This window comes from Castor canadensis, chromosome 9 (assembly GCF_047511655.1).
Source record: "Castor canadensis chromosome 9, mCasCan1.hap1v2, whole genome shotgun sequence".
Lineage (NCBI taxonomy): Eukaryota > Metazoa > Chordata > Mammalia > Rodentia > Castoridae > Castor > Castor canadensis.
In genome coordinates, this window is record NC_133394.1 from 20,790,421 (window position 1) to 20,809,890 (window position 19,470).

The window sequence follows — 19,470 nt, forward strand, 5'->3', positions numbered from 1 at the left end:
CATTGATGAGGTAAGAGTCCTCATGACACAATCACTTCCCTAAGGCTCTGCCTCTAAACATTGGTGAATTGGGGACCAAGTCTTCAACACGTGAACTTTTGGGGGTTGTTTCATATTCAAACCATAACACCTAGTCTTCAGGACAAGCATTTATATAGCATTTCTGAATTGGCAAAGTGTTTCTACACACATTATTCCATGAATCTACTCTGCCTCTTCCTTTTCAATCATAGATACCATTGGGCTTATCTTCAGAGGTGGTCAGGAATATTTGATTTCAATACATAAGCAACATTTTTTCCCCAAGTCCTGTCTTTATTACATCGCCTTCCTCTAACTGGAAGGACAGTTGTACCCATTTCCTGTCCAGAGCCCTGCTCTTTTTGAGTCACTGACCTGTGTACCAATTTCCTGCTTTAGATATGTTTTAGTGACCTGCTCATTGGAAGAGCAGAGAGAAGTCCAGTCACTTACCCTCTTTCCCATTAAGTCACCATCTCTTACCCATCTTCTCCCTAACAACCTACTCGACAGACTTTCAGTTTACATCCTATCCAACCAGGCAAGTTTCCTTCTTTGCAATGGAAAAATTAATTAAATTAATTCCTTTGATAGAAAAGTACATAACCAAATTGCCTATAACTATGGCCTCCCAAGTTCTTCAGGTTTTGGTTGTGTGTAAATTGACACGCCTCACCCATGTTGACCCTGGCATCCACACCCTTTCCAAGGAGAGCTCTAGCTCACTCCCTCCTTCACAAACCTGCCTACAAAAGTACCGTCTTCCACCCTTTCCCAATTTTATTGCCTAAAAAGTACTTTTTGCTCCAGCCTCATGTATACATATAAAATTTCCTTCTACTTTTTTGGTCTTCATAGTATTTTTAAGCCCTTTATATATATAAAATCTGTCATTGAATTGAGTTGTTTCTCACTGAAGTTATCAGAGTGTTCTTTGGATTTCCATGTGAGTGCGTTTATTTGAGGCATTTTCCAGTTTGGAGCTATTACAAATAACATTGCCACAAATATTTTGTAAAATAGCTTTCACTTAAAATTATTTGCTCAAAATAAATTTCCAAGAATATTACTGTGTCAAGGGTGTGGTCATTTTCAGGGGTCTTATTCTGTATTCAGGTTACCTTCAAGAAAAAGTACCATTTCATGCTGTCTTTGGTACTGAAAGAGTGGGCTTCCTTGAATCCTTCCCAAGACTGTGTTTTACCATGATTTACTTTTTCTGTTTTTGTGGATTTAGTCACTCTGAAATGATACCGCAGGGGCTGGGGGCGGAGCTCAGTGGTGGAATTCAGTGGTGAATGCTTGTCATACGTGAACCCTGGGTTCTATCCTCAATACCAAAAACAGACAGACAGACAGACAACTGCAGTTGTTTTACTTTGCGCTTCTAGGCGAGACTGATGTATCAACATAAAAAATTTAGGTCTGAGATTATCTTTAATATATATCAAAACAAATTTCCAAAGGGGATTGGGTAGGTCACTCTTCAGATCTATTGGGCAGATGAAGAAGGATTGTTGACAATTGATTTATTGGGGAGACAATCTTTAATTGCTATCTGGCAATATTGTCATTGCTGCAGTCTGCATTCATATTTCCTCACACCTGATGACTACCAACGTTTCTTTGCTAATTTACCACCTTCAACCCCCAGCTCTACCAGACTGCTTCCAGTTTAATTCACTCACACAGAAGAAGGGGCCTAGGGAGGGGTTGAGGACTCATGACCAGCTAGGATTGGAATAGAAGTCTCTGAGATCAGTGTTATTTCTCCCTTCCTTGCATGTCTCACTACTTTCTGGGGAGGCAGATGTCTCAGGAATGCTGCTCTGCAATGCTGGGGCCTTCCCTCCCAGCGGCATCCCTGCAGCCTGTCTCACACACTGGGGCTGGTTGTGATTCTGCCCCTTGGCTCTGGCCACCTATGTCCCCACGCCTCCTGCTTGTGATGCTTCCTACTGTTGCCTCCAAGCTACTGCTGGCAGTTGACTTTGCCTCAGGGTGTGTCCTGCCTCCAGCATGGCTTTTCTTCCTAGAGTGATAGGTCTCCCCTTGTGTCTGCCCCAGCCAGCAAGTCAGCCAGCCAGCCAGCCAGGGAGCAAGGATTATAAGTCACATGGAATTAAACTGTGCAAGTGGAGCCCTCCACCCCGCATCATGTTCTATGGATTCTTTCTTGAAGGAGGTGTGGGAGATTTCTGTGCTTAAAATGATGTGGAGCTAGAGCTGGTGGAGTGGCTCAAGTGGTAGAGCACCTGCCTAGCAAGTGTGAGGCCCTGAGTTCAAACCCCAGTACCACAAAAGAATAAAAATAAAAATAAGTAAAATGATGTGGAGTCAGGTATCATGTTCTGTGTGCCCAGTGTGAGGGAGTCCTTTTCAGTAATGCAGTAGGCATTCCTGTCAAATTAAGGGTGCACTTTTGTTCTCTTACACACACACACACACACACACACACACACACACACACACACCTCTGAATTCTGAATTCTCTGAATTCTGTTGAAGCAAAATGTCCTGGCTACTAGCACACAAACACACAGTCAGGTGCCACACTGCCTGGGTTTGGATCTTGGCTCCACCACCTTAGCTCCATAACCTCTGCCTTGGTAACTGTTTGCCCCTTTTATTGTCACTTTCTTGTGTTTTTTGTTTGTTTTTGTAACACTCAGGGCCTCACACTTAACATTTGAACCATGTTCCCATGTTCCCAGTTCTTTTTGCTTTTAGTGTTTTTCAGATAATGTCCCAAGTTACTGGAGTTGTTGCCAGGGGTTGACTTAAGGCTGAGATCTTCCTATCTGTGGCCCCCTGAGTGCCTGCAGCACTGTCCTGCCCTTGTTTTTTGTTTTTTGGCAGTACTGGAGTTTGAACTCTGGGCCTCACATTTGCTAGGCGGGTGCTCTACCACTTGAGCCACTCTGCCAGCCCAGGGGTTTTGTTTTTTTGAAACAGGTTCTCCCTATATAACCCAGGCTGCCCTTGAACTTGTGATCATGTACCTCTGCCTCCTGAATGATGGGATTACAGACATGTACCACTATGCTGTTTTTATTATTGTTAGGTTTGGAAAAGGGAGGGAGTTTGTAGAGGGATGAACAGATTGGACCTTACTACCCAAGATGTTCCTTTTTTCAATTGGTGGTCAGCTCTCTATAGCAGTTGGAGGTAAACAATACGGGCTTGAGAGCCTGTAATTTAAATATGTGTTGCAATGAGAGAACTGAGACAGGCATTTTCATAATTTCACATTGGCCTGACATTGAAACTTACTTGGTGAAAAGTGTTTTATGGGCCATCCCTTGAGCTCTTCTCATGCAATGCCCACACAAACTCTTAGAACAAAAGAGTCCCATTTTTTTCCCTTCTTCTTCTTTTATCATTTTTATATTTACTCACGTTTATACATTGTCGGGGCCACCTCCCCCCTGCCCCTAACCCCAGTTTCCAAGCAGAACTTGTTCCACCCTCTTGTTCTCTGGAGATTTAATTTATGTTTGTGTGTGTGTGTGTGTGTGTGTGTGTGTGTGTGTGTGGTACTGGGGTTTGAACTCATGGCTTTATGCTTACTTGGTAGGCTCTCTACTACTTGAGCTACTCCACCAGCTTGTTTTTCTTAACACAGGCTATAATAACATTGCAATAGTACGCAGCCTTAAGGGTCTCTTCTATAGGCTTACATATACTAGCTTGTTTTTCTGCCACAACTTATGAGATAAGACTGTTGTTATCCCCATTTTATTTTTTATTTTTTTGGCAACACTGGAGTTTGAACTCAGGATCCCACCTTAGGGCTAGGCAGGCACTCTTACCACTGTTATTTCGACTTTAAAGATGAGAAACTTGAGGCATACAGAGGATGGGTAACTGGCCCAAGGCCCCACAGATGGGACACTAGATTCTACCAACGGTAACTTTGCCAAGTGGCCCCCAATGGCAGTTCAGGTGCTCTAAGGAAAGAGAAGATTCCCCGTGTCACTCCTCCCTCATACTACCTGGCTCCCCGCTGCTGACCTGCCACTTTTTATTTGAACTTTAAGTGCCAAACCTAACTGGACTGTAATATGAATGCACGCAGATTCAAGAAGCTGTGAAGTTGCCTTACTCAGTAAATTTTGAAGCAGTAAAAAAAATGCTAAATTTTAAAAGTTGAGGTTTCCTACTTTCAAGCTATCAGGTCAGGACAGATCACCATCCTAAGTTACACATGAAAAGGACCTTGGAGATCATATTGTTTATGGCTTTATGGGAGTGAAGTACCCTGTTCAAGGCTGTGAAGCACATTTCCCAAAATTGGACTAGATTGTTCAGGTAGATAAGTCAGGAAAATGCTGAAATACTACCATTAGGATCCTATGTAGCTATGGAGTGGGTATGTGGTACTAGCTGGGGGAACTCTCAACAGCATGAGTTAACATGACTTACTCACATAATTTTTTTTCTTTTATTCGTATGTGCATACAATGTTTGGGTCATTTCTCCCTTACTCACATAATTGATCAAGGTTATCTCCCCTATACTGAAAATATTCATTTCTATTGCTGAGTTGAAGACTATTTCTAGAATTACAAAACATTCAATAATTGGTATTGACATCCTCTTAAAACAATTTGTTAGTTTTTGTGGAGATGTGGTATTTTTTATTTAGTGTTTCCCATTGCATACTTTTAATTTTTTTTTTGAATGTAGGGCCTCATATATGCTAGGCAATTGCTCAACCACTAAACTACAACCCAACCCCATTCAGTTGTACACATTTCTAATAATCACTGTTACAGCAGTGGTCAGCATTAACTGTCCATCTGCATGAAGATTTAAGGAGTATTGCCCTACTGTCCAAAAGCATGGATACCAGAGCTGAACAAGTACATATCAGTTTTGCATCCCAGACTAGGGCTAGGTCTTGTGTTATAACTTATGTAGGACTTTAAAAAAGTTTTCCAGACCAAGTGTGGTGGCTCATATCTGTAATCCCAGCCACTTGGGAAGTAGACATCTGGAGGATCATGGTTTGAAGCCAGCCAGGGCAAAAAGTTAAAAAGACCCCATCTCAACCAATGAGCTGGGCATGGTGGTACACACATTCATCCTGGTTACTTGGGAAGTATGAACAGGAGGATCCCAGTCCAGCCCAGCCAGAACAAAAATGCAAGATCTAAAATTCGAGAAATTAGATGAAGTGAAAGGGCTGGGACCGTGGTTTCTTTGAATGGTGCCCTGAGCTGCATGTCACACGTGCCAGGAGTGTGATTCACATAGCCTTAAGGTGACAGTCCTGGTTACGCGCATCCTATCATTTCTGCATTGCCCTCTGGAGAATAAACTAGAAAATAAGTGATAAGCACTGTTTTCTGCAGATATCCAGTCATAACTCATTTTTGTTATTTTGCTAATTTAATTGATGTAGAATGATGCCACCATAGTTACTTCTGTTTGTATTATAAAATAAAGTACTAGTTTCATTCATGTCTCTTGTTATGTAGCATGCTGTTAATATAGTTCAGACTGGTTATTGCTCATGATCGTTGTTTACTTGCATTTTTGTTCCACTTAATTTTTTTCTTTTTCTCCAATGGGATTATTTTGGCTGCAAATAACAGAAAACTTGGCCATGGTAAGAAGTGGTCACTTTTGCTTATAAAACACTATGTCTAACCTATAATTCCATAATTCTATCCAAATCGAGAATTTTTCTGCCTTTTCACTCCACAGTTCTCAGTGTGCAACTTTCTTCTTCAAGCTTACATGATGGCTACCAAAATTCTTGGCATTAGATCTGTGTCCCAACAGAAAGAACACAGAGCAACCGATCTGTGCTAAGTCTAGTCCTTCTCATCAGGAAAACAGCTTTCCTTGACGCTAATCCAGAAGTCTGCATATCTCATTGGCCAGAGCTAGACCAGACATCCATGCCCAGGTGCAAGGGAACCTAGGAAGGTGACTATTTTCTTTTTGTGGTGCTGGGGATGAAATCCAGGGCTTTACACATGCTAGACAAGTGCTCTGCCACTGAGCTACAGCCCCAGCTCTAATCATATTTAAACATTTAGCAGGATCACACCCAAGTCATTCTGAAGACACCACATGGTACCCTTCTTTTTTTTGTCTTATAAAAAAGTTTTAATTTAAAATTTTAATTCAGTTGACTTAATTTTAATTTATATACAATAAAATTTACTCATTGTACAGTTTCATGAAGTTTTTTTTATTTATTTATTTTTTTAAAGGTCTCACTTTGTAGCCTAGACTGGCCTTCAACTCACAATCCTCCTTCCTCTCATGTGTTGGAATTAAAGGTGTGTAACACCACAACTGGGTTTTATAAAAAACACAGAGAAAGGTGACTATTTTTAACTGTGCATAATGCTACTCTTCCCCAAATTGTCTGGTAGTTCCATCATGGAAAAGGATGATTGTGAAATGCAACAGGGTAACCTGAGAAAGAAGAGAATCCTTACCTACTGTACCACTTGCGGCTTCATGAGATGAGACGGGGTAAAGTTATATTAGCAAGGGTCCCTTTGAGTGAAGGGGGCAGTTTGTCTCATGAATACAGGATAGCAATCGCTAGGTTTTTGCCTCCTTAAGACCCATCCCCTCTGGACATTTCCTCCCAAGCAATGCTGAGGCTTGGATTCCAGCAATGATGGTGGTGGTGCTGTCTTTGTGAAATGCTTGGTTCTACTGTTTTTATTAGAGTAAGGCCCAAAATGGGTGGATAGATGAGTTAGCAGACAGCTTTTACATGTATATCTTCATTATTTATTCCCATTTCCAGCATGGCTGAGTGATAAATGCTATGATAATGAATAGGCAACTCGAGTACTTGAATCATCAGTATTAAATTTACCACATTAAGGAAAGGTTTGGCAAGCCTCCACAATGGGAATAAATGACGGTATCATTTCTAGCATTTATTGAGTACCTAATAACCAGATCCTCACCATACATTATTTCATTTAATCCTCCCAACACCATGTGGCCTGGCATATCAAATCTTCACTGGGTAAGAGATAGGTGTGTGGGGCTTAACACTTCATAGTCGATTTTATGTAGGATGTGTTGAGATGTAACTCATGTTTTTAGACTTGCTTGGTTTTCATCTGTACTCATTAGTAAACAAAAAAGAAAAAAGAACAAGACCAAGTAGGTAAAAAATACTGTCAACATCTTACATATTTAAAAATACATATCAGCTGGGCACTGGTGGCTCATGCCTGTAATTCTCCCTGTTTGTGAGGCTGAGATCAGGAGGATCTCAGTTTGAGGCCAGCCTGGGCAAATAGTTCATGAGATCCCATCTCCAAAAAATGACCAAAGCAAAATGGATTGGAGTTATGACACAAACAGTAGAATGCCTGCTTTGCAAGTGCAAAGTCCTGAGTTGAAAATCCCAGTCCCAGAAAAAAAGAAATTATTGATTTAGCCATTTATGGGTGTTATTATTTTCAGTGGTGGGAATCGAACCTAGGGCCTCATACATGGGAGACTAGCCCTCTACCACTGAGTTCAACCCCTGTCTTTTAAAAAATTTTAGCTTATGTGGATCTACCAAAAAAACTGATGGAGTTAAAAGAAATAAAAAATGAAATTAAAAACAATAAAAGTGATCCTCTACTAAGAGATTACCCTGCCTCTTCCCTGCTTTAGTGTCATGTATGTAATTTTCAGATTAGCTTAAATCACATTTACATCATTTTCAGTTAACATTTTATCTATTAATTTATATATATGTGTGTATATATCTGTATGTTTTTCTCTATAACTCTGTCACTTAAAGGAGCTCTTAGATATTTTCACCCTTCCTGGGCTTTAATTTCCTCTGTAAAATGAAGCAGATGGCCTATTCAATGAGTTCCATAATTTTTTTCAGCTCTAATATTCACTGAGAGAATCTGCCATTGAGAAAGAAAGAACAGAAACATAGCACCAACACACAGGAGTCTTCTTTGGTGAACAAGTTTACTCCAAAACATGGAAGCTGTTTAATGGGCTGTAACTTTCCTGTTGTTCATGAGTCAGCATGAAAAATACCTCCAGAGAAGGCTAAGTAGGTCAGATTTATCTAAGAAGACAGCTGTGTAATCCTGTATCCCTCTCCAGCCCCATGGCACCGGAGATACATGCTTCTGGCTTTGTGAGCAACAGTCAGCGAGCATTACCCACTTTGTAAAGTTTGCAAGACCACAACTTGAAAAAAATCAGGCTGGCCTGGACAACATTCAGTAGGAGACCAAATGAGGGCAGATTTAAATATGGTCCACAGCAATGTTATCTAGCTTTTGAGTTGTTCTCCTGGACACTGTGATACTTGTGAGGGTGGGACTTTATTAGTAAAAAGGTAAAATAATTTAAAAATCAGTGAAGAAATATGCATATCATGATTTTTATTAACTCTGTTTAAAACCCATTAATCTTGTCAATGTTTGCTTGCTTGCTTTCTTAGTAGTCATAAGACTTAACATTAACATAGTAAATGGGCCTATGAGAGAATTTTCATTTAGAAACAAACTTAGAAGGTATAGAAACTATTTAAGTATTCTTTTTTTTTTAATTTTTAAATTAAAAATTTTTTTTTTCAGTGCTGGGGATTGAACCAGGATCTTAACATATACCAGAATAGGTAACTTTTAACACATGGCAGTCCAGGGGGCAAGCACAAACCTGGTGAAGTGAAATGAAAAGGACACGTTGGGATAAGACTGGAGATTCTTGCTAAGGAAGATGTCCGAAGGGAAAAGAGAAAAAAATAAAGAGTAGTTAGAGGTTGGATAATGCAAAATGACTTTTTCACGTGGACATTTACATTTAAAATGTAAATGGCAATTTCAAATGTAAACTCTCGCCAAAAAATTAAGGCAATTTAATCTTGTTTAGAGTTACATCCAGAGATGTGAGTTTGGGTTCACAGTACTGTATTATGGACAGAGCATCCGTAATTCATTTTGTCCTTGTCCGGCATCTGTCCTGTTATGTGACCACAGTTTTTGTAGTCTAGACTGTAAGGCACCAGAAGCAATTAAATAGAGGATCAATGCAAGCAGACAGATGTGCCCCAATCACTTCCCCTCTTTCTACTGTAGCGCTCATATTCTCTGAAATTCATAAAGCGACCCTGGAATCAGCAAATCAAGTAGTCTTGAGACTGCCAATACTTCCAAATTAATCGATTCCAGAATAAGTGCCTATTTGTGACATCATTGACACAGGCGGGGTAGTAATCATTTAAATCTGATCTCTTTTCAAGATCTCAGATCCTAGTTTTTGATTCTAGGCACCAAAAAATGGGGCTAGCTGCCATATTTCCAAGTATTACTTCTATTATCCTATTCATGTTAGAAACTGGCGATCACATCCTGGACCTCAGCCGTTTAAGAGGCTTGCTGAATTCTGCAATCTGATTCGGAGCGGGGTCATTTGCCGGGCCTTTGAAGCTCGAACTCCCTTGGGAAGAGGCTTCCCCACCTGTCACGACCTGGACGGCGTCCACCAAGGGTGGCGGGCGCACCGCCGCCACGCGGCACTGAGGTCAGCCTCCTGGGTGTTGGGAGAGCTCTTTCTATGCTAAATTACAGACTTTTACAGCCACCGGATATCCTCGCTGCTTAACTGGCAGTAGCCATGTGGCTGCGCTCGCGTTTCCTGACAACCACTGCATTATTTCCACTCATATCCCGCCCAAGATCTCTGGCGGGGCCTTCTTATTCCCGCCGCCTCCTCCCCCGTGGGTGCTCTCCCGCCCGCCGCCCGGGTGCCAGCACCTTTAAACAAAGGGGGAGCCGCGGGAAGTCCACGCGGACGCCCTGGGCGAAATAAAGTAGGCGGCCGTCCGTCGGCACGGCTCCAAGGCGACAGAGTCCCCAACCCAGCCAAAGGCCGCGCGGCGGGCCACGTGCTACACGGCGGGCCGCGTGCGTCCGCATTGTCCACGTCCCCGCGCGCCCCGCCGCGCTCCGGCCCCTATCTGCAGCGCACACGCGCTCCGAGCGGCAGCCGAGGCGGGGGGCGTGGCCGGCGAGGGGCGTGGCCGTCCGGCGCGGGGGCGGGGCGGGCGCTACGGGGGCGGCCCCGGGGCGCGGCGCGGCGGCCCGGGCGCCAGCGAGCGAGCGAGCGAGCGAAGGGAGTGAGAGAGCTACAGAGAGAGAGAGAGAGAGGAGAGAGAGGCAAGCGCGGCGAGCACCGACAGGAGGCGAGCACCAGCATGGCGGGGCTCCGACGCCCGCAGCCCAGCGGCTGCTGCCGCACCGCCGCGGCCGTGAACCTCCTGCTGGGCGTCTTCCAGGTCCTGCTGCCCTGCTGTCGCCCGGGAGGGGCTCAGGGACAAGGTCAGTTTTCCCTCTCCACCCCGTCCCTCCTCCCCCTTTCTTGTAGGGGACTGTTGAAATCTGTGAGAGGGCTCGGGGTAGCGGGGGAAGGGGGAAGGGAAGGGGGCGGCGGAGGAGGGGAAGCGCTTTGCAGGGCTGCCACCACCACAGCGTCCCCTCGGCGTCCCGCCCGAGGGCTGGCGTCGCGGGCGCGGGGACCGCTAGCCGCGCGCGCCTCGGAGCCTTTGTGCGCGGCCCCCCGCCCCGGCGCAGCCCCCGCTTTGTGTGGCGCGCGGTGCCCCGGCGCGGCCCGGCTTCCTGCAGCTTTGTTCCCCCGGCGCGGCCCAGATGCTCGGGCTGCCGAGCCCGCCAGGGCCCGGGGGCGGCCCCTCGTCCCCTCGTCCCCCTAAGCCCGAGCGCCTTCCGTCCCGGGGGCCGCCGCTTGCGCCCCACCATTGTGTTCGATTCGCCCCGCGGGGGCCTCGGCTCTACGGGAGGGAAGGGGACTTGCTTTGGGGGCCGGCGGGTGGCACTGAGGGGAACGGCGGGGGAAACAGGAAGCGCGTCTTCTCCGTGCGTTAACTACGCTGTGTATCTTTTGGTGTCGGTGCAGCGATTGAGCCCTTGCCGAACGTGGTGGAGCTGTGGCAAGCAGAAGAAGGGGAACTCCTGCTGCCCACTCAGGTGAGGAGGACCAAGTGACAGGCGGGTGTGGGCGTATGTGTGTGGGACACAGATTCTTCCCCACCCCCTTCCAGCGGCACAGACGTGCGGGCCGCTTTGCAAAGCAAATAAACGACGGTGCCAGAGCCCGAACACCTGGCAACGGTGGCCTGCTGGCCTCCTCCCGCGCCATGTGACAGGGCGTAAGTCAGGCCGGCCCCAAGTTCACAAGTGGAAGCCCAGGCCACCTCGGCAGTTGGCCTGTCCTGGGTGGGAGTGGGGGACGTCCCCCTTGGGTGAATACTGCTCTTTGCAAGCTGGGGCTGGAGGGCTGAACACAAGGGGAATATTGATTTCCTGAATGCTAGTGAATGGTACTTGCCATTAGCACTTAAATAGCTTTGGAATGAAGATGTGACTTTAAAGGATTGCAATCTTGGGTTTTCTCCAAAGTGCCTTTAATTCCTGTTAGAATCCACCCACTTAAGAACTTGAATTTCAGGTCCCTCCCCTCCCCATCCATGATATAAAGATTGCATGTGGAAAAATAATTACTAACATTTTATTGGCAATCTGTAGTACAGAGGGCTTCGTGCTGCAACGGGCACGGCAAAGCTTTTGTCTTCATCTGAAAGTCTCATGGGTGCAAGGAATTCTCACTGCCTTGCAGAGGTGCACGTTTAAATATAATATCGTTGACTGTTTTTCACCGGCAGCAGTTGGGACCCAAAATGCACATTAGGGGTGTGTGTGATGCATGATAAGGGAGTAGTAAGCTTGTGTGTGATAGTTGTTTAAATGCTCATTACTCCGAAGTGGTGACAGCATTAAAAACGGAATGTCTACTCTACCTTGGATGGAGGCTGTGCAGTCTTACAGTTCCGCTTTTCCGTCCAATGGGAAGCATTGAGGAGACTTTGAGATGTTTGAAATAGTCATTTTGATCAGGGCTAATGAATAACAGCTTCAAGGTGGAGAGGTGACTTTAGAAGAGAATTTTTCCTCAACCTTTCCTCAAGGGCAACAGGCTGCCTGAGAGTTTTTGAGAAGAAGCTCCTTCAGCAAAACGTCTTTTCTTCTCCTAAAAGTGGCTCCCCCCCCCCCCCCCCCCCGATTAAAAATAATATATACCTGTTGTCGAAGGTTTGGAAAATACAGAAAGAGAAAAGAACAAAGTAGAAATTGTTTGCAGTCCTACTGAGAGAACCACACTTAACACTTAACGTGTTTACCTATTAAATTGTTTTATTTGTGACTATCAGAGTTTGCAGCAGTGGCCTGAAAACATTTTAGGTCAAAGAATTCAGTGATGGAGGCTGTCCTGTGCACTGTGGGATGTCAGACAGCATCCCTGGTCTTTACTCTCTGGGTGTCAGTGGCACTGTCACTGTCCCTCTCTGATCTCCTGGTGTTTTTGCTTTTTCTTGAGTTTGGGTCTCACTCTGTTGCCAGGCTGCCTTCAAATTTCTGGGCTCCCGTGATCCTCTTAGCCCCACTTTCTGAGTTAGCTGGAACTATAGTCATGTATCACGGCATCTGGTAACAACCCTCCTAGTTTCAACAATTGAGAATGTTTCCAAACAACATTAGCTAATGTTCCTGGGGAGTAGATTCACCCTGGTTAAGAAGTACTGGTGTGTGTCTATAGCCTTGGCATTTTCACTCAGTTGTACTCACCAGCTCTTACCTGGTTAATGTTGGAAGCCAACCCAGAAGGAAAGTAAATTATAGTCTCTCATTTCTTACAGCCTTAGTGGAAGATGTAGTCCCACTGACCAGAGATGGGCACGCCAAGGTCTATGATATACCATTAATTGTTTTATTTATAGGTTTAAAGGTTATTTTGTAAAGTGCTTAATTTCTGGTTTTATTTTGTTTATGTAAATGCAGTGTGTTTTGATAAAACACAGAATTAAGAAGCTGTCTTTCTAGAATATTTACTAGAGAAACATTTTAACGAAATCTATAATGAAAGTGAAACTGGTATTCAGTAGTTTTCTAAATACTTCATCACTATCTATGTGTACCTGTTAGTAACTATCTTAATAGTGCAAATGTCTGGGCAGGGGTAAGGGATATATGTATATCTCACAGTTTCAGAGAGTTCTGCAGAAAGTTATTTTTAAGGAATTCTTTTCAAAGTATTCAATTTTTTTCAGAAAGTTTCCTTGTGTGTGTCATTAGGTGTCTGTTGAAAAGAGAATATTTACAGGTGTTATTTAAATTTGAAGGTTTTCTGCTTTTTTTTTGGATTTTTTTTTTCCATATGTGCATACAATGTTTGGGTCATTTCTCCACCCTTCCCCTTGTCCCCTCCCTTACCCCCCAACCTCTTGCTACCAGGCAGAAACTATTTTGCCCTTATCTCTAATTTTGTTGAAGAGTCTGGTTAATCTTTTAAATCTTTTTGTTATTGTTATTATTATTGTAGTTGGGGTACTTTGCGATATTTACCAAAGTTGAGGTTTTTGCCTAATTAACCACTAGGTTGGGTATCTTTCATTCAGAAAGACTAAAAGATAGCTTTAGGACTGGAAGCTGTAGATGAAACAGGAACGCCAACACTATGTACAATTACTTTGTAAGTGTTTCCTGTTGATTTTTGTTTGTTTTCTAATGGGTCTCTAATGTGATTAAGGACTTGAATAACTCATGATTAATGCAGCCATATATAACAATTGTTATAAATTGCCAGATGTCTGTTTCTGACCAGGTGTTCTGGGTATGAATCCTGCCGAGTCCTGGCTCTAACCCAGGCTGCTAATTCACTGTGTGTGTGTGTGTGTGTGTGTGTGTGTGTGTGTGTTGGGTTGAATTGGGAGTCTTACACACACTAAGTGGGGGTAATGATGCTGCTGATTTTAGAGGAGTTCATGGGGATTAAGTACCTTGAACTCAGCACCTGCTTAGCATTTTGCTGGTGTCTCAGGCTATCCACAGACTTGGTCATTAGGGAATATAACAGCTTTCTTCCTTTGAAGGGGCTGAACCAGTACAGTAACTCAGTACCATGTGCTCCATGATTAGATAGACTACTTATATTGGTCTTTTTTTGTGGAGCTAGAAATGAAACCCAGGGACCTGTGCACTCTGGAAGTGCTCTACCACTGAGTTACACCCCCATTCCTACTTATATCTTTTTGTTATGTAGTCTTCTGTTATAAAATCTTTTGGTGTAGTGACATAAAAACTGTCACTACAGGGTCATGTGTAGCAGGTCATGCCTGTAATCTCAGCTATTTGGGAGGCAGAGACAGGAAGATTAAAGTTCTAGGCCATCCTGAGCAAAAAATCAGAGAGACAGTATCTCCAAAACAGGCTGGGCACTGTGGTTCACGTCTATAATCCCAGCTACTTGGAAGGCTTTAAGTAGGAGGATTGAAGTCCAAGCCTGGGCAAAAACTCGAGGCCCTACTTGAAAAATAAACTAAAGCAAAAGGGCTGGGGCGTGGTATTATACCAGTGCAGAGCCTTGAGTTCAAACTCTAGTTCCACCAAAAACCAAAAAAACCCTGTTTTATTGGGGTTGATAAGGAAGGGAAAAACTAATTTTATTCTTAGATTTACCAAATTCTTCCTCTCTGATTCTCCTTCAATTCACTGACTCCGAAGTGGAGTTGGCAGAAAGTGAGCGAGGCTTTCTGTTAGCTTGTCAGTCAGAGGTAACTGCGCGTGTGCAAGGTGCAGCTTTGTGCACCTTCTTACTTCTCTGTCAAAGTCAGAAAGTGTCTCTGAATGCCTGGGCATTCACACAGGGCTCTGTCCCCTAGATCCAAAGGTAACCTGCAGTTCCACCATATAGGACCTTGCTTTCTGCTCTCATCAATCCTTTGGGACTCTCAGCCTGACCCTTGGCCAGGTGATCCCAGCAAGTCATCTGCTGCCAGCCCTGGTGGCTCAGGGCCCATTTTCCTGACTCTGGCCTGTAGTGGCATTGTCATCCGTTGTCCTTCTCTGAGCTTCATGCAGTATCTTGAGGGTCTGGACTTTGTTTTGCATGTGTCTTGTTGCCCCAGCTGGGCTCCCCGTCTGGGGCTGCTGAGGCTTGGGGACCCTGTTGAGGCCACAGTATTCCACATATAGTAGTCATTCAGTGTTAGCCCTTGAGGCCTTCCTAGTTCCCCTCTCCCCTAGTTATGAGCCAGACAGTTCTGAAGGTGGCAGGTAAAATGCTTAAGTGTTGATTTCCTGTGAATTATTTGAAAACCACATTTTTGGGATCAGTTCCCGAAGCAAGTGCAACCTAGAATCTGTTTGTCCAGTTTGAGAAGAGTCACTCCTGTAGCCCCTCTTGCTGATTTGGGATGCAAGAGCAGTGCTTGCAGCGCCTGACACAGAAGCCTGCTGGGGACAGGTCATGCTGGGCCTAGCTGGCAGAGATCAGCACTTTACTTGGCCTGATGGTTCATCCAGCAGACACCCAGCATTGGCCTGGCCCAGTCAAACCTCAGCTAGGAGCCAGCTAGGCATGAGTAAGAAAATCTTTGCCTTTAAACATACCATGTCTCATTGATTTTCCCCTCTTATGTCTGAAGGTATACTTAACGGAAATTGGTCGAAAGTGAAACAGGAAATGGTACAGTGAATATCTGGGCTCTTTTTATTATCTCAGGTACTGTTTATGTAATAGCATGCTACTCTAATCAGTGCATCATTGACTGGTACTTGGAAATCTTTTTGTCATAGAGATCTGTTTTTGGCTTAATCTCCTTGCGCTAACCAACATTGACACATTATAACTAACATGGGTCGCGTCCTCGCTGTCATAATTTAAACACTGCCATGAGTGTTAAGTTGTATACATACACTAAAAACTATGAAGTAGTATTACCTGATTTTGCAGCTCAGGAAACTGAGGCATAGAGCAATGAATGACTCTCCTGAGGTAATAAAGTGGCAGAGGTGAGATTTGAACCCAGGAAGTGTTTAGCTCTGGAGTCTGAGCTTTGGGCCAGAACATTAGTTATTGTGTAAGTTTCAATATTGTCTGACCAGAAAAGCAGTGATGTAGTGATAAAAGTTCCTGTGTTGAAGGGAAATAATTTCATGTTTTGTTTTGATTTAGAAAAAGTAGCTTAATGAAGTTTTCAAAGCTAGTCATATCCACTAGAATTTAAGAGACAGCTGGGTGATACTCACCCTTAGAGGGCCAAGCACCATTTCTGGTGCAGGGAATGATACAGTCAACAAGACACCTGCCCCTCTGACCTTGCAGTCTAAATAGAGGCATAGGAATACTAAACAAGACACAGAATTAATTCTAAGTTAAGTGGGCTGTTTGAAGGGCATCAGTGTTATATGGTAGCAGTATAGGGTGGTAATGAGAGTTTCAGTTTTAATTTAAGAGGTCCAAGTAGGACACTTTGAGAAGGCCATGTTAGAGCCAGCTGTTGAAAGCAGTGAGGCAATTGGAACAGCCTGTGCAAGGGCCCAGAGACACTGTCAAGAGGGAGTTGGGGGGCTGGCGGAGTGGCTCAAATGGTAGAGAACCTACCTTGTAAGTGTGAGGTCCTGAGTTCAAACCCTAGTACCATTCCCACTTCTAAAAAAAGTGTGTATTAAGGGGCAGAGGGAGGGGGCGGGGGAAAGAGAGGGGGTGGGGAGAAGGGGAGAGTAATAACTCAAACATTATATGCACATATGAATAAAAGAAATAAAAGGAAAAAAGAGATGGAGTTGGTCCTTGCCCCATGAAATCTTGGTGGTCTTGATGAGACTGGTAATACCTCGAGGCAACATTCAAATGGCTGAAATGTAGGAACTGAGAGAAGAGGCCGGTGTATATTGGAAGGTTTGCTTAAGGCTTCAGGTTAGAGAGGTTCCTAAGACAGCTGTAGTAACAAATATGTGCAGGGGCCCAGCCTAGAGCCTCACATGGGAGACAATGTGGTTCAGTTTTCACACTGACATTTTAAATTGGAGCCAGAGACGGCTGTTGGGTGGTTGTAGAGGGAGAGGATGGGTATGTTAGGGCTGGTATTGGAGTGTATCTGTCTAGCAGTAGGGGAGCTTCTGTAGGTTCTTTTTCTTTTTCTTTCTTTCTTTCTTACTTGGGAGACAGTCGTCTTGGCTTTGCCTCCCGAGTGTGAAGATTATAGGTGTACACTGCCACATCTGACTTATTTTGGATTCTTGAGTAAAATTAGTACAGTAACTTTGAGTGCTGGGTCTCTGCCATGCAGGCAGTAAATAGTGATTGATTTGGGGGGTTCCACAGTGATGCTCTGGATGGGAGGGGGCAGCAATGGTGATCCAGGCTGATGGTATAGGTGAACTTGCTGGAAGAAGGGTTGAAGGAGAAAGGACAGTTCTCAACTGTTGGTGAAGGGGGGAGAGCAGGACAAGGTGAGCCTAAGGTTTGTCAGGGAATCAAGCAGTAGCAGAAAGGGGGCTGGTTCACTCTGAAGCTAATCAGCTGGGACCCCGACATTGATAGCTGTTAGCAGTTCATATGTCCTGGAGCATTTGGGAACAGAACTGTGAGTTGTAAGCAGTCCACCCTATGAGATATGTGCTGGTCGCTGGGCTTGGTGTTGGGGAAGGATGGGCGTTGATGAATATCTGAGGTGTAATGGAGTGGGAGGTTGGCAGGAGATGGAGACTCAGGGTCAGGCTGACAAGATGGGTTATATGCTGAGGGGTAGTGCAGAAGAGCCTGGTCAGGAGGCTGTTGTGGCAAGAGGAGGGGTCCAGAGAGGCAGAAGTACCAGGAGGATGGCTAGGGAGAAGCTGGTAGAACCAGAAGATCAGGCTTTCTGAAGCCAGCAGTGGGGACTTGGAGAAACAGTAATGTGGCCAGAGCTTATGGGCTCAGTAGAGCACAGTGAGTTTAGTTGTCCCACTTACCCTTCCTTTTTATTCTGACCTATGTTACAAGGATTTCTGCCTGGTGAGCCTGGCAGAATTCGGGAGAGGTTTTGAGTGTGGTGTTTATGTAATTTACAAAATTAGTAGCCTTTTTACCTTGATGTCAAAATGTATCAGGTATTTGTTAAGTGGATTCTGAGCTAAACAGAATGTTTACTATGCTTGGGATTTTAATTAGCATCCAGCTTTTTCATATGTGATTAAAATGTTAAAAAACGGTTTTTGAAGAGAAGCGATGTCTAACTCATTTTGAGATTATGTTTAGGCTGTGATTTTAAACTGATAGAATTTTTACTGACAGTGAATGTCTAAGGGACCATTTGGCAACTTAGGACTTTTTATTCTTGTCCTTGTTCTTTCAATAAGTATCGAACAGTGTTCCAGTCTTTCCTGCAGACATTTCCTTCAACTCCATCCCCGGGAGAGCTAACAGAGCTGCTTGTTTTTGGTGACTTGTGTTCTTGTGAAGCAGGTGTTAAAGCATGTTCTTTTTTCAATAGGGTGATTCTGAAGAGGATGTGGAGGAACCTTCTCAAGAACAGAGGTAAGGAAGACATGGTGGGAGTGAACACCTGCACACCTCTCTGCCCCGCCCCCTCTGGATGTTTGCTGAGGTCATAGTCATATCTGTGCTTAGGTATTTAATAGTCTCTGTGACATGCCTCTCTCTGGCCTTTGTGGTGTCCTTATTTCTCTAACAATGAATCTGACTTTGTTTTATAATAAAGAGACACAAAAGCTGTTGGGAATGCCCCTCACACATCAGCCTCACTTCTACGATGGTGTGCTTACACCCTCCTCATTCACAGACATCTGGAGGTCCAGCTGTCTGTGGGGCGCTGGACATAGCACACAGAAGGAGACCTCTGTTGTGTAGTAGGCCAGTCATTGATAAGAGCTGTCAAGGATTAGATTCTTGTGGTAGACAATAATGAGGAAGGTGGCTTGGGCAGGAGAGCCTCCTCTTAAGAAATCTGAAGGAAGTAGGAGCAGCCACACAGCACACAGAGATAGAGCACTTTAGGCAGAGGGGGCAGCCAGCACAAGCACCTCAGGTTTGAGGTGCCAGCCACAATCTGGGAAATTGGGGAAAGCCAGGATTGACTTGTAGGACAGTAAGGTAAGGTAGGACCTTAGAGGGCATGGTAAGGAGTTTGAATTTTGTTAAGTGTGGTATGAATTCTGAAAGCCTCCAATTTTCCATCCAACCCCCATTGACTTGAAAACCCCTGAATAGATCATGGTTTACAATTTAATCACACTAATTAATTTGTATGTTATATCTTCCCGATTTCAGAAATTCTAGTATTTGCTGCTCTTTTGTTCTTAGTGCTTTCCTTGTTAGCTTGACTTTGGCTTCATTGTCTCTTGGCTTTTTGGGTTGAGTTCTGTTCCTGATGTGTATAGGTCATGATATGGGTGAGAGGCAGCTGTTAGAAAACCTTCATGTTTGTCTCCTCAAAATGCAGGTTCTGTAGTTCCAGGAATTACCTCTGAGTGGAGCATTCTGTCGTTTATTCATCACCTAGGATGTGCTGTTAGGTTAGGGTTTCTTTAATTTCTCTGAAGTCCATCTGATAGCTTGCTAATTTAAACATAAACTTTTTGTTTTAAA

At 44.3% G+C, this 19,470-nt stretch overlaps 1 protein-coding gene across 3 annotated transcripts in view; it reads left to right on the top strand.

Moving 5' to 3' along the window:
* The first annotated feature begins 10,104 nt into the window (after window positions 1-10,104).
* Window positions 10,105-19,470, top strand: part of Tmem131l (transmembrane 131 like) — a 147,488-nt gene continuing 138,122 nt past the window's right edge. For all 3 annotated transcript variants that reach the window (XM_074041322.1, XM_074041323.1, XM_074041324.1), the window contains exons 1-3: window positions 10,105-10,346; window positions 10,939-11,009; window positions 18,356-18,399. In XM_074041322.1, the coding sequence (XP_073897423.1) occupies window positions 10,223-10,346; window positions 10,939-11,009; window positions 18,356-18,399 (239 nt within the window). In that variant the 5' untranslated portion in view covers window positions 10,105-10,222. The remainder of the gene's footprint in view (window positions 10,347-10,938; window positions 11,010-18,355; window positions 18,400-19,470) is intronic.